The sequence below is a fragment of the Pongo abelii genome, chromosome 13 (assembly GCF_028885655.2).
Source record: "Pongo abelii isolate AG06213 chromosome 13, NHGRI_mPonAbe1-v2.0_pri, whole genome shotgun sequence".
NCBI lineage: Eukaryota > Metazoa > Chordata > Mammalia > Primates > Hominidae > Pongo > Pongo abelii.
The window spans coordinates 55,404,461-55,420,841 of record NC_071998.2 but is presented as its reverse complement, the minus strand read 5'-3'; the positions used below and the strand labels follow the sequence as shown (position 1 = coordinate 55,420,841).

The 16,381-nt window shown below is 32.7% G+C and overlaps 1 protein-coding gene across 16 annotated transcripts in view; it reads right to left on the bottom strand.

The window, feature by feature from the left end:
- Window positions 1–16,381, bottom strand: part of RFX3 (regulatory factor X3) — a 314,864-nt gene that overhangs the window by 68,296 nt on the left and 230,187 nt on the right. For 12 of the 16 annotated variants that reach the window (XM_054519989.2, XM_054519992.2, XM_054519993.2 and 9 more), the window contains 2 exons: window positions 12,358–12,432; window positions 3,860–4,041 (listed from right to left, as the gene is read on the bottom strand). In XM_054519989.2, the coding sequence (XP_054375964.1) occupies window positions 3,860–4,041; window positions 12,358–12,432 (257 nt within the window). The remainder of the gene's footprint in view (window positions 1–3,859; window positions 4,042–12,357; window positions 12,433–16,381) is intronic. The other 4 variants (XM_063714234.1, XM_054519995.2, XM_054519996.2 and 1 more) reach the window with 1 other exon arrangement.

Genomic DNA, 16,381 nt, shown 5'->3' with positions numbered 1-16,381 from the left:
GCAAGAAGAGTGTGGATTAAATATTTTTTATAAAAATAGAGCAGAATTGTACTTCCAAGATTTAAAAACATATATTAAATGAACCTTATATATATTTGAAGACATTAAAATTATACTATATAAATTATGCTGCTAGTTTTTAAAAAATGCAGGGCATCCAAATACCTACATGCTTTCAGCACAATAAAGCAGATAGAGAAACTTCATGCCCGTAAAGAAAGGCCTTCTACTTGCAGAGATTAGATCTTGTCTCAAAAATCCACTGCAGAACGGTGCAATAAGCAAAACCAAAAAAATTCCACATACCCAATTTGTGGCGTTCTCCTGTACAAACTGGAGGACAGTAGGGAGTAGAGGTAGGGTAGGAAGCAGGAGGCATTACTTACAGGACAAAACTACAGAGTAAAATGATGCCTCTCTTGTGAGACCTCAAATAGATGGACTGCTGAGTTTCTTTTTGGTTTCCTACAAATTAACATTTTAATTGGGTTGGGAGGGAGAGGTTCTTTTTATTTCATTGGGAATGGTTGGGGGAGAGAAGCATATCCATGGTCTTTTTTACTCAAACTTAACTTGGAGATGGGATCTAACAAAAGGTACCTTTTTATTTGCCTTTGTTTAAAACAGTGATTTGATTTACTTTTTGTTTATTTAGGTCCAAAAGCTTTAGAAAAGATCTGGTTGTGGTTTGAGTGGTTTCACCAGATTATTTTATTGATAGATAATATTAATAATAGTTCTACATATAGTTCACTTAAAAAAAAAGTGTTTGATTTAGTTTGCCTCATGATTTACATTAATTTTCCATCTGTTCCTTGGATTAGGAGTAGAAAGTAAACACTGAACAGTTTCTATGGTAGAAAGAATGTCTAGTACCTCACTCCTACTATTGTCAGTTTTTTTACATAAGAATTCTATCTTCATAACACTTCATTTCTTTAAATTCCCTCCATAGTACTTATTTTCTTCTTATTTTTCTAGGCTTTGCTTCACAAACCTAACTGTAAACACTACATACAATTAAAAAAAAAACAGGAGACATAATTCATAATTGTTACCTAGTTGGGGGTGGCAGGAACCCAGAACATCAGAAAGTAAAAGCTGCAATATTGCAATACGTACTTACAGAGTATGGATTCTACTCATTCACAAAACCAAACAACCCCAATTTTGTCCCTTTCTATTTTAAAGACTTGTTTCAACGTTTGAATGGAGCCTCAAAATAGGACCCATTGAAATCCCTTTCAGTAACAAAAGAAGCACAACAATACAGCTATTAGAATGTTGAATAAAGCCCAGAGATTCAAAATATTGGCACGGTATGCATAACTACAGAGCCACCAGCTAGGAGATAGTAGGTTAGGTCCCCAAATAATGATTTTAGTGGTTTTGAAAAAAAGTACTATAGAAACAAAAAGGTTTTCTCAAGGGAATGAAAACTACTCCTTTAGTGTGAATAGACAACCACATTCTTCAGTTTAAAATATACTATCTTTTGAAGTATAGAAAGAAGGAAACATATTTATGAGAGAGCTAAACCTTCAGCAATCTAAAAGCTGTATAATCACTTAGAATGCAACAGAAAAGCAATAATTCATGCTATGAATACATACAGGCCTTGTAAATCTCATAAAACTGATACAGTGAAGGGGTTTAGGACATGCTATCCCAAACTATGGCACCTTGGCATTTGAAGAAACAACAGAAGCAGGCCACAGAAACCAGAAAAAATTCTCCTCACTCCTTCTCCTCTGAAGCAGGCCATAAAACCTAGCTTACTTTCTCCTGAAAATAGGTCATGAGACCCTCATTCCAGAAGGGTCCTCCTATACCATGCAGAAAAGAACATTCTTATTTTTGAAGACACAGGGATGCAGAAAAATCTGAACAAACAGGCCTTGCTGGGCTGGGTGTGGTGGCTCACGCCTATAATCCCAGCACTCTGGGAGGCTGAGGCGGGCAGATCACCTAAGGTCAGGAGTTTGAGACCAGTCTGGCCAACATGGCGAAACCCCATCTCTACTAAAAACACAAAAATTATCTGGGTGTGGTGGAGGGCGGTGGTGCCTGTAATCCGGGTTACTTGGGAGGCTGAGGCAGGAAGAATCACTTGAACCCGGGGGGCAGAGGTTGCAGTGAGCTGAGATCAGGGTACTGCACTCCAGCCTGGGTGACAGAGCTAGAATCCTTCTCAAAAAACGAAACAAAAACAAAAACAAAAACGAAACAAAACAAAACAGACCTTGCTGAGTTTCCCCCAGATTAGAACCATTAGATCATACCCCTAGAACCATTAGAGCATACCCCTTTCCATCCAATCATGTTTCTCCAGAACTATCCACTTCATCAGACTGCATAAAATACATACAGTTCTCTCTGTTTCTTTGGGCCTTCATTTTTGAAAGCTCCCAGTCATGTAAAACTTATATTAAACAAATTTGTATGCTTTTATCTTGTTAATCTTTCGTTATAGGGGTCCTAGCCATGAGTCTTGTGGTGGTGAGAAAAAGATCAATCTTTTCTTTCTACAACACTCACTCCTCTTTTTGGTATACATTTTTAATGAAGTCAATTACTAAGGAAGGTTGTGTTTATTTTATTAAGATTAAAAACTCTTCACTTTGGGAGGCCGAGGTGGGTGGATCACAAAAGAGATGGAGACCATCTGGACTAACATGGTGAAACCCCATCTCTACTAAAAATACAATAATTAGCTGGACATGGTGGCACACACCTGTAGTCTCAGCTACTTGGGAAGCTGAGGCAGCAGAATCATTTGAACCTGCGAGGCAGAGGTTGCAGTGAGCTGAGATCGCGCCACTGCACTCCAGCCTGGCAACAGAGTGAGACTCCATCTCAAAAAAAAAAAAAAAAGAAAAAAAAAACTCTTTACTAAAATACTCTGAAGTTGTGCTTTATAGCTAATTAAGGGTATATCACCTAATGTTGTATAGTACAGTATCTCTATTTTAACTTTTTATATGATTTCTATAAGATTTAGGAAATTAAAAACATCCATATCCTTCTGTCCAGCTACTTAAAATATTTATCTTATGATAATTTATAGAAATATGGAAAGACAAAAATGAAGCCCCAGAGTTCTAAGCATTCTTTTCATGATATTTTGGTTAGTGAAAACATTCATATTTATTTCCAAAGGAAGAAAAACGAGAAACAACTTCTTAACATTGTTTCAATTCAATTGAACTATACTATGTTTTTCCTTCCACATACACATGGTTTCATATTAAGAGCAGAAAAAAAAGTAGCGGCTAATAAGAGGTAAAATAGAACTATCTTATCACTGAGGAATTTAAACAATATTTTGCAAGTTTACCAAATGATTTTTAATTGGTCTCCAGAAATGAAATCAAAAACTGCTTTAGTTTCTTACTGTATCCCAACAGTTATTTATAAAGACAAATGTAATTTTTCAAGAGTCAAGAGATACATAGTTTTCCATTTACTATGCCACTTAACTCATCATCATTAGTATGATTTCTTTCAATAAGAGAATACATTTTGTGTGTGTGTGTGTGTGTATGTGTTTGTGTGTGTTTTAAAGCACCATATGCAAATCTTGCATTAACAGGTTGGTCTGCTAATTTCTATGTAGTTTGAGAATCAGCTCTTCTCAAAGCTTTGCTCAGTTAATGTTTTAGACAACATATAATTCTGGCTTGGAAAGAAGTCACTGAATAATGTCCTTTCCTTTTCCTAGGGATGTTATAAACTGAGCTCATTCTATGTATTTCCTTATATATTGTCTGTAATCAAGTACTTTTATTTAAACAATATACTGAATTGCCCTAGTTTGAAAAAGAGAAATTAGTTTATGATCTTATTTTTCAATACTAACCTAGTGCCCAATCTCCTGGTTCGTAGCCCCATAAAAATTGATCTTATTAATTTTCCAAAAGAGGCAGCATTGACTGGGTCCAGTTTGTGTTCCTGACAGTGTCGAAGGTAGTGGTTGTACAGAGTGCTTCTGGGAAGGCTCACTCCTTCTGCTGTCTCATAATTGTCCAACAGCCACTGGAGCTAGGGAAATAAGACACAGTAAACACAGACAAATCACATAATTTGCCAAAATTTCTACAAGACACTGCAAACGCAACATACAGAAATACTTAGAAGTTCTTCATCAAGTCTTATGATAGAGTAAACTGCTGTAATTCAGAAGCTGGTAATCTGCCTTTGAAAACACTCAGAAACACTGTAAATAGCTGAACATCACTAAGGATCTCAGACAATATCCATTTCTTCAAATATTCAAGCACACATAGAGACATACTAATTTTCTCTGTATGGATTCCAATTTTGAAAATAGACACCACTTCAAGGAGTTCAAATAATCCCATTAACTGGTCATAAATATCAGAAATATGATTGCCACAGAACAAAATATGTTACCAAGCCTGGTAGCATGGTAAACAGTATGTCTTTATTGTTAGCTTATTATAACATATGAACAGCAGGCTGCCTGGTATGAGTGTTTATATTAAAGTTACATTCCTTTTTATAGAATTTTAATTTATCTCAAATTACCACTAGATAATAACAATATTGTCTACTGGGACAGATTCTGGAAGCAGAAAAGACAAAATTCAGTCATTTCTTCCCCAAATGAAAATAAACTGACAAGACATTGGCAAAGAGTTTACATGCAATGAAAAGGAATCATTTATTACAACCATTTTAATTTTTCTACCTTAAAACTGTGTTTATTCATAATTTTGGAAGGCACACTGCAATGGTAGTTGGTAACACAATACTTTTTCAGTCTATGTTCACATTCTAAAGTTTTATGTTATCCTGTGTACATTACAAAAAAATCTTTAAAGCACTGAATGTACAAGAAAATTTTAGAAAATTGAATCCAGGTCTATATTATTGAATTTTAACATTAGCAAAATTAAATTTTTTGTTCGTTTATTTATTTATAAAAGGAGAACTGAAATAGACTTAAACAACTTCCTCAAAGTCACTTATTGTCTCCATGCCTGAGTCTGGTTTCCAATTCACATTTCCTGATTACTCCAGACCACTGTTTCACAAAAGCAATAAATATTTCACATTACTTGTGTCAACAAAAATTTTCATGCCATATGTAAGACAGGTGTAATAAAGAGCTGACATTTAACATATAATTCAAGTTATTATAAATTATGGAAGCCAAAGAATTCATTTATTGAGCACCAACCATGAGCCAGGTAATGTGCCAGGCATCTAGTGATGCAAAAAAGAATGTGATCTCATCCTTGTCCTCTAGGAATTTCCAATGAAATGCTAAAAATGATAATATGGACATGTAAATAAATAAAAAATTTCTCCATTTTGCTTACATATTTTAAGATTTGCAATCAAACTTAGAACCTGAATTTTCAGACTTTTAATTTAAAAATTCATTAAAAATATTTTCAGAATTACTGACTTTAGTCATGACAACTGAATTTCCAAAAACCATTTTAATGTCAAATATTCCTACATGATGTTTATGTAATTAAACTTATGTCATTAAACCCATATTGATAGTTGGCTTTGAAAACATAGCCGCCAAATCTACAAGACAAACCAGAGTACTTTTAAAAATAAAATTCAGATTTTGATCAGAAAGACTTGAAGTCCTTCACAGGGCACATATACGAATGAATATGCACATTTAAACACACATAATACCTCTTAACATATACATGGCTGACCTATAGAAGTTTAAAAAGATTACACAAAATAAACATTGGTTTTTACAATGACATAAAAGTATTACAGGCCAAAATAATTCTTTTGTTATGAATCATCTATAACTTGATTGTCAGTAAACAAGTTTTCCAGGGGTGCTTAAACATGATTTCTGAGTATTCTAAGTGACACACAGAATAGGTTTGCTACACATGTTCATTTAGTATAAAAGAGATAAGGCAGTCTGATTGGGAAATTAAGTTACTGAGGTTCAAATTAGTATTTTGCCTACAACAGGGGGAGAGCATGTCTCTTTAGTGTTTTTTTTTTTTTTAAGACTTTATTAGCTTTAAGTATAGCTGAGGGAGACTACACATAAAATGCAGCAATAAAATCCTGATTCATATATTTTATCCACATGCTTTGGTAAAATGATTGAGATTGGGAAGCACTTGAGTGATGTTATGGCAGCCCTAGTGAGCTGTATTGTACAACAGTGCTGGTTCTTGTTTTGTGTACATATACCAGAGAGAGCAAGGGTTGATCAACTTCTACTGGCAGTCTTAATATATTAAAGAAAGGCATATAGGTTCTTGATATCAAGGACTATAAAGAAGACACGAAAGAAAAAAATTCTGGAAAGGCAGACATAAAAAATGTAAATACTTTTTGAAACAGAGTAGTATTTTTCAACTAAACTAATGAAGTTTCCACATCCACAAGCATGGAACACACAGTATGTGTAAGTTAAAAATGCCAAAGATATGTTTGTATGTACATCTACATATCCTCATAAAATAATGCATATTGTCAAAGGTATAATAGCATGATTTCTTCTGAGTGAAGAACTCAATATTGCTTCCTTTGCTAATGAACCGAAGACATACCATATAGAAAAATCTTAATTTAAAGGGCTTTTTTTTAAAGAAATGGAATTAGTCAATCTTATAATATGAACTTTACAACCAAAAGTATACAAATAATAAAAACAGATCTAATGTAATTTTAGCCTGATAAAAGCAAATAAAAACAATTTTAATTAACCAGAAACAAATAAAACATTTAAAAAATTGCCCTACTTGTGTATTAGTCTTCTTGCAACATTTAATTACTTAAAAATAAGACAAATATGTAAAAATGAGAGCTTACTTATTTTTCATGATCATAGGAATTATCTTGTAGATTAAAATTTTTACTACAAAATTTGAAAAAGAAAATCCAATAATAGAATATTTGAAGGATACTGTAATAAATTACCTTTTATAAAAGTAAAAGCTAGTACAAATATTAAAGTTTAATATAAAATATTTTGAGTCCAATGGTATATTTACATTTTTATATATATATGGGTTAATCAGACCACTCTTCATAAAGAAAACTCTTCATAGAAATAGTGAGATAATTACAGCAAACGTTGGCACAAACTACTTAGAAGCCTAAATGATATTACTTATATCCCAATTGAATAATTTACAGGAAGTGAAGCTTTTACTGGATTGGATATGCAGGCCTCTGAAATGGCTAGGTAAGTCAAAAAATCTGCACTGTTTTATAAACTGATTGTTCTTCTTATATAGTTTACATTCTTAAACTGAAGAAATTCTGTTTAATTCTGTTTAAATTCTTCATTTCTAAACCAGTTCAAAAAAATCAGTTTGTTTATACGTATATATGCATATACATATAGATTTATATAAATCACTAGTTTGAAAAATGGTACAAGAACAGGTATTTTGATGACTATCACTTTGACACTAGCAAAACTACGTTTTGTTCCCTACCGGTTGTATGCAGAAGGAGGAACTGTATTCCTTGCCGGATGCCTGGAGAGCAGGTTGAGAGAGCATAAGGAAGTCAAGTGGAGGTAAAAGCCCTGAAACGATGGAGATGGCTTTGCTGTAGCCCTGCAGGTCCCAGCTAGGAAGACTGCCAAAAACTACCCCACCTCGGGCTAGATCTCCTAGAAATTCACTATATTAACAGAAATTGATTTAAAAGGATCCACCAGACAAGACTTTGAGATGTGGCTGGGGATTATAATCTCCATCCTATATGCCAGTATTTAACTCTTACGTTTTGACACACTGATGGAATTATAAATCAGACATTTGTGTCTAAAACATAGTATTAGAAAGCATTACTTTGACTGTAAGAGAAACTTGGCAGTTAAGTTTTTGTGTAAGTTTAAGTGCAACTTAAAGGCACAGGCTCTATGAGCTACCCAAGGGAAGTTAATGCTTGTTAAACATTGTTTTCTTGGTTTTGTCTTTAATACAATGTATTTGGACATTAGTATTCCCCAATCTTAACATTCAATAATTTAGAACAAAACAATTATTATATCTTTTGCTCTTTTATAAAATGTCTTGTAAAATGTATGTGACTTCAAAAGCCCACAAAATAACATAGGAATGATTTCAAAAGCCCATAAAATAACATAGGAACTTTTAACCTTTAACTTTAAAACTTCATTATTCTACTAATGAACTAATATACACTCATTTAGTGAACTAATATACACTCATTTAATGGTGGAAACCAAGATAATTGCATCTTTCAACCTTTGCATTTAATCTGTATTAATCAAGATAGATTAAAGATGAATGGTTCCTGTTTTTCCCAAAGGGAAATCCTGATTGACAAATAAAAATAAATAAATATTGCATTGCCCATTTAACATCTAAATGTAACATTTGTCATTTTTTCCCAGATGGAATATTACCCATCAGGATTCATTTTAGGTTCAGTTTACTAATGATATGCATTTTGACAGGCCTTATTTCTGTAATAACTTATATTTACAATACAGCAAAGTCAAGGAAAAGTGAGTAAAAAACAAGGTTTTGCTTTGAGCTGAATGTATTTTGGTAGCTAAAACCAGCAAACAACATGAAATAATTATTTGCTAGATTGTGAGAAGTACATAAAATAGACTGCTAGAGCTTTTCATAAATTTTAAATGGAATTTTAAAGAAATGTACAACCTTAAATTTCATGAGATTATTGGGGACAATTAACAACATTTCTGAATTCAAATTTACAATGTAAAATAAGTAGTTTGTAAATAAGTGAACACACCACAACCATTAAATACTAATTTATATTAATTAACACTGAGAAAAAGTATAAAATAATCTTGTCTGCAATGAAAAGAATTAAATATTTTAATTTGATTTAGGCAGACAATACATCACATACCTGTAGCATCTTCATATATTAAAAAATTAGAAACAAAAATATTTAAATAAAAAATTATTAGACTAATAGAATTCTGTAAAACCAAATCTAAAGTACCATTCTAAAATACCAGGAGACAAACAATGGCACTCTTGGCAAGAACTTTTTAAAAGATGAGATTGTTTAGAGAAAAAAAGAGTTATTTACTCTTAAACTGAAGGCTGCATATAGAGAAATAATTGAGTGATCATACATTCTTTACACAGATGGTATACCAGAAGAAGACCACCCCTTTACCAACAATGTTCACATATATATCTACTTGAAGCAAACTTGAAAAGAAAGGAAACAATACAATAAATGTACACATGATTGGCAAAGGCATCCTAGAATTCCTAAATAATGAAGGTAACATAAGGCCTGATCCCTTCTATTGTTTCTTTTTATTCATTCAGCAAATATTTAGTGAGTATCTACTATGTACCAGGCACTGTTCTAGGCACTAGGGATGCACTGCTGAACAAAACATACAAAAATCCTTACTTTCTTGGAACTACCATTTGCAATAAATACTTACTAAATGCCTATTAGAGATGCTGGTACTAAAATAACTCCCACCATGTTAATTCTCTTAAGAATATGTTGAAAATGGGATAGAAAATTCTATACCTCACCCCATCTTCTAATGTTGGAAAGGTGTAAAGCAAAGCAATCAAGTTGGATTCTGCTGAGAGGGGATTATTTATCTTATTTAGTCTTAATAAGAGTTTTTTAAATTACTGTGAATAAGCAAATATAGAAACAAAAAATAGGAAGTCTTTGCTTATCCATATTCCAAAATAGAATGAGAATAGACTTTTCACCTCAAAAGTCATGATTAACACCCCTCTTTAGAAACAGGTAAAATATGGGATGCTAATTATTATCAATAATTTCTCCCAATGTTTTTACATAATAAAATTGATCCTTTGGAGACAGTGATAAATCAGGGAACTAATCATCATAAAGCGGAATTCATGTTCACCTTAAAGAATCCCACAAACCTCAAATAATTCTATATTACGCCCCCATATAGTGAGAAATAAAGGTAACATAGTTTACTGACATTTAAAATATTAACAATGTTTAAAAAACTCCATCTCTCCACTGAAAAAATTCTACACAACATAAAATCACCAATTAGATTCACAGAATGTAAAATACCTTCGGCAAATAGTTATCAACCAGAATGCATGCACTAGCAAATTCCAGTTGTTTTTGATAAATCTCAGAAACATGAAAAGCACATCAACTTTCCAAGGAGGAAAAAGACAACAGGATCTTTTTCTGTGTTTAGGAAGAAACTAACCTCACTGATCAGTCAGCAGAAGCACTGATCCTTTCTCCACTGTTTATAAACCATCCATAGAATCATTTTTATTTGACTATAAATATATTTTTGAATGAACTTCACTGTGCCTCAAGGTGTAATAAAAATGAATCAGGATAGCTGGAGAAAGATTACCACTGCACTATCAACATTTGCACCCACTCTTTCCACATACTGAAGTGTCTCTGGGAGTCGTTAGCAGTATGGAAGATCAGACATATTATGTAATAAAAAAAATGAAGCCATGAAGTAATAAACATTTGTCATTGTTTATGCAGCTTAATTCAAACATTTATTAAGCTTAAACATTCTTTCATGAATCCTATAGAGAAAAATAATTGTTAAAAATCTCTAACAGATGAAAAGCTTCAAACAAATCAACAAATACATTTTTAAAATATATAAAAAACATGTTCTTATACTTCCATTACTGTTCATAAAAATATTAAGATGAATAACTGAAGTTAAATTTAAAATTAAATATAGAACATATTTTACTAACTTATACATGTCAAGTAAAAATGAACCCTGAGTTGAATATGAAAGCACAACTTGGAAGTCTGAAAGCTGAAACAGGTAACTGGAAACTTCACGTTTTTTTTTTCTTATGTCCTTGCACATTTCTGACTAAAAGGAAGAACAATTTCACTTCCCATTTTCAAAGCATAAATATAAGTTAATCATCACCCCCCGCCGGACACACACAGCCTAGTAGTATACAGGAAATCAGCCTTTAATGCAATCACAGATACATGCCAACATAGCAGGAATATACTTATGAAACATAAAAGAGTGACATACTAAATACCAATTTTCAGAAATGAAAAAACTTATATTTCTTAAACTGTTTCAAAAGGAAGGGCCAGAATATATACTATTATGTTTAAGTTTGTATGTATAATTTGTCACCAAATTTATAGGCATTCTCCAAGTTGGCTAATATGGTTTTGTTTTCCACGATACTTTCCTTTGAAAAAAGAAACAAGACAAAATACTCTATCTAAAAACAAAGTGTAAGAACATAAGGAGGTATTTAGTGCTATTTTAAGATATAAAATTAAAATGTTTCAAAAATCAAATACTTAAAAAAACACAGTTAAAACATTTTCTATGAGTAAAAGTTTTAGGTTTATTGAAAAAAATGGTTTCATTTGGGTGATCTAATTTCAAGCTTTTCAGTTATAAAATATGAAAAAGAAATAAGAAGTCATAATACTTTATCCCTAAATTTAAGAACAAATTGTCAGTTGTGGGAGAAAATTCTAAACTAAAATGTCACTAATGTTAAGTTAGCAGAAGATCCATCTAAAACGAATTTAAACCATGGGTCTATTTACTTTTTTCCATATATTCAGAAATCATCTTAACAAAACAAATTTTTATTCAGCATTTTCATTGGTTTCCCACATGGGAACAGTTGATAAAAATGTTTATAATTTCACAAAACTATCATCACCCTTCTTACACTTACCAGTGTCATAGTGATATCTGCATCTGATAACAGGAAACAGCTTCAGGACATAGTAATGGTAGTTTTATCTCAATTATTAGCAATTTATGGCTTGTAGACAGTCTCACTTTTTCTTTTGGTTCACTTTCACTTCTCTTTAGGTCTTAGGACCTGAATTCAACTATGGGGTTGTTTACTGCCCATCTTACATAGTCTTACTGGTAAACAAATCATTTTCAAACAGTTTATCATTGGATTTGACATTAATCATCTTTTTTCTACTTAAAGAATATTACTGGTCACGCAAGTAGACATGGCTGTTTGACAGAGATGCAGATTACAAGTATTTGTTTCATAGTAAATAAATATCAAATTAGAACATTTTAAATATTGAAAATCACTATTATTACTTTGTACAAATACATGGCAACTTGTTACTAACTTGAAAATATTATATCTGTACCCAAAGAGTACAGAAACCTAATAAATTATACTGGAGACTCTATTTTTTGGATATTTCACTGTACAAAATAGCCATTAAATGACCAGAGATCATAAGGGGCTGAGAAAGGAAGGTTAAGAAGCAAAATAAATAAGTAAATAAATAAAACAAGCATTTAGAGGCAAGCAACACATGCAGAACAAGCAAGAGATTAGTGTACATGAAGAAGAGGCAACTTACATGGCTGTTGAGAAGAGAGCTTCTGTGAGTGGACAGACCGTCAGACTTTTGCAGCGTCTCAATCGCCATTTCAATCTGATAATAGATGTCATTAAAAAAAGGGCTCAAGACAAGATAGTAATAAAAGGCTGACCAGAGAATTTCTGATAGATTCTTTAAAGTTCAACTTCTTCCTCAATGGTCGTTAATGAACAGCTGTCACTTAATGTGTTTTCTCCCCTTCTTCCCCACCCTCCAGAGAATAAAATAAAAATATGCACACTAATAATAAGCCCATTCACAAAGTAAACCTTTTTTGAACATTCCATAATTATAATCAGAATGGAGACCTGAGGAGCAGGAACCCCGGTGGATTTCTCTTCTTATGAATAAACATTCTTGACTTTCATAGTTCAGGATGTGGGATAGTAACTATTCTCCTTCTAAATAGTCTCCCACCTAAAGAGTATTTAATATAAGTGCTATTCTCTCATGAAAGGAAAATCATACTGCAGATTTTGAGTTTAATATGCATTAATATTTTAATGCAAATGAACAAAGATTCTTTCATTAATGTCCAAAAGTTACTAAATCCATACATCCCTCCATTAATCCTGTATTAAAATATGGAAGTAGGGGGTCATTAGTATGAACAAATATGAAGAAGTAAAATGATGGTCCCTACATTATATTTTAGGATGTGGTGTTAAGGCAGAAATATTAGAAATGACAGCAGAAATGGAATGTAGAAGAGAAAATAATTCAGAGCCAACAAAGAGAAGGGACAATCACAGAAACAGCTTTATTCCGTGAAATCGCAGCATACCATGTGCAATTATTAATTAAGTACCAGGTGTTACTGATAAATGTGATACACTCTTAATAACCTCATATTTAAAGTTATCTATTTTTCAACTCCTGATAGTATTGCATGTTCCATTAAAAACAGGTACTGAACACCATGTATTTGGATACTGAGCTATATTAACAATATTAGCTAAATTCAAAAGAAAAAAATCACACCATGCAATTTAAGAGAGAAAATTGATTTCATTATTCTTAACAGTCTGATTATATCAACAATTCAGTATAAGCAGTTATAAAAATATTTAGAGCTTTAAAACATATTTAACTTTCTTATACTTTGGCTATGGAAACTGATAATGCCTTGAAATTTTAACATACTGCCCCCTCCCAAAGAAAAATAATGCAGTAATATCTATAGCAAAGTCTTAATTTTCTACCAAGTTTCCAATTTCTTTATGGTAAAACACTTTATACACAGAATATTCAGTTATCAATTATATCAACATTAAATCTAATTTTCTTCTAAACAACTTAGGAGTTAATAGCTTTAATTTTATTTTACATTATTTTCCCACGTTGCTAATTCTTCCCTGGAGTTAATAAAACATAATACTGAAAAGAGTATGTTAGGTTAAGAAATCATAAAAAAATTCTTAAAATAGATATTAAATTAATTCATAGGAAGATGTAATACAATTTATCTTACTGTTAACTTTTTTTAGACAACAAAATTAAGTAAACTTCTTAATCATTCTCTTCTAAGAAACATAGGCTTCTAGAAACACAGGCTTCTAAAACATTGTCTCTGCCAGAATGGATGTTAATGCAGTTTATCACTATACTTGAAAATAGTGATATTGCACAAATGAAAAGAGATATATTACAGAAAGAGTAACGTAAATGTAATGAATAAACAAACATTTTACCAAACGTTAAACTGTGAAACTATAAAGGACTTTGGTATAACATCTCTTAAAACATGATCAATAAATGCTTTGTTTTCAAAGAGAAAACAGAGCAGAAAACAAGTCGAAGGATTCATGTGACTATAATTCACTTACAGGAAGAATTTGCTCAAAACCCTAATTTGCCATTATACCTATATTTTCTTTAAAGTTTGAGTGTGGAGAATTTGAGGTAAGATTTCAGTCTAGTAAATATAAATAAAATGATCTGTAACTTTTGATATTATAATTTTTAATGAAAGGTAAATTACCAGATATATAATTGCTGAGCAACACTAAAAGGAGAAGTCCATGCTCTCAGTTTGTTAATAAGCACTTTTCAGTTGGATAAACCAGCACTTCTTTTTCTGGGAAAAAAAAAAATCAGAGACCTGCTTCTGTTATTGAAGCTGTTATTTTATGGAGGTCCTAGATTTTCAGATGATTCCCTAGAAGGCCAGGCTTTTAGGAAACGGCCTTCTCATTTCTGGCCAGTTTTTTAAGAGCTTTGGAAAGGAGCAAGGAAATATGTGGGTGAAAATGGATTCCCCAGGAACAGATACACTGACATTGTAGAATGCCTTGGACTTTCAGAATTTTGGTTGTTCTTTGTGTCACTTTGTAATACAGATAACAAAAGGGGTATTTCTTTTGGCTTTAGGAATCTTCTGCCTAACTGACTTAGGCCTGTGCCAAATTTGTGGAGCCCGGGGAATGGAAAGGAAGAAATATGGAATCATAGGACAACCAAGAAATAAAGACTGAGTTCTTCTACAAGGAAGACACCAGCCTCAGCATGCATGTTGGAGCCTACTTGGAAACCCACGGGCTTCCAAATACTCATGAATTCTTTAAGGCTTATTAATTAGTCCAATGGGATAACCAGACCATTTAGTTACCACCTCACTGATAAGAACTTCTGAGAAGCATACAAAAAATTAACCTGTATTTATTATAATCATTTTAAAAATTTATTGAAGGGAATTCCAATCTCATGAAAGGATCTTAGCCCTGATTACATTTTTTAAAGAACAGTATTTTTTCTTTATTAAGTACATAGTAACCGTGTGACTGTCATATATAAGGTTGTGTGCAAAAGATCATGATTACAAAAATTTTTCATAATCCAATAGACATTACAATCCAGTAAGACAGATAGGGTATATGGTCATATATATGAATAAATGCATAATTACCCAAATTATATGGTTTGTCTGTGTCCCCACCCAAATCTCATCTTGAATTGTAGCTCCCACACAATTCTAACATGTTGTGGGAGGGAGCCAGTGGGAGGTAACTGAATCATGGGGGTGGTTTCCCCAATACTGTTCTTGTGGTAGTGAGTAAGTCTCACGAGATCTGATGGCTTTATAAAGAGTTTCCCCTTTTGCTTGGCTCTCATTCTCTCTTGCCTGCTGCCATGTAAGATGAGTCTTTTGCCTTCTGCCATGATTGTGAGGTCTCCCCAGACACATGGAACTGTGAGTCCATTAAACCTCTTTTTCTTTATAAATTACCCAGTCTCAGATATGTCTTAGTAGCAGCATGAGAACGGACTGATACGCCAAACAAGACTACTTGTAACAAAAATACAAGCATAGTTCAGAAAGGTGGAAGAAAATAAGAGTAGTAGTCTTTAACTTTTGAGGAGTCTTTAACCCTTTTGAGGATGTAATGAAAACTGTGAACTCTCTACTTGGAAAAAATATATATAAGAACACCTACAAAATTCACGTTTATTTTCTTAGTTTACAGACTCTCTGAATTCAAAACCCATGTATTAAAAGATGGAAGTGTTCAGTGGGTAAAAGGGAAACCTAGGAAGAATCGACTTAATAGAGCCAGGAGGCAAGAAAGCACAGGCTGTGTCCATATTTGGGAAATGGCAAGAAACCTAGTTTGTAGGGCATGAGCTATAAATATACATTTCATATATATATGGGAGTGGTATGAGTGAGGCTGAAAAAATAGGTTGGAAGTAGATAATGTATGCGGGAATCAGGGAAAAAGCGATGTCATTAAGGTTTTGAGGAAAGTGTAGGGATGTATGAAAAATGCTAATTTTTAGATAAAGCCAGGAGATGGGTTTTGCTAGGTATAATGGGCCATGCTAGTAGTAAGGTTAAAATAGGTAAAAGCAAAGTGTGCCCAATAAATGCTTGTGGATTGAATACAAGCTCTGGGACAACAGTAAGGGAAGAGACTATCATTCATAAGAATATATTATGACAATGGTGGGAAAGTAAGGGTGAGGAAGAGGCAAGAGGAATAATGCAGAAATGGGGAAGAAGAGT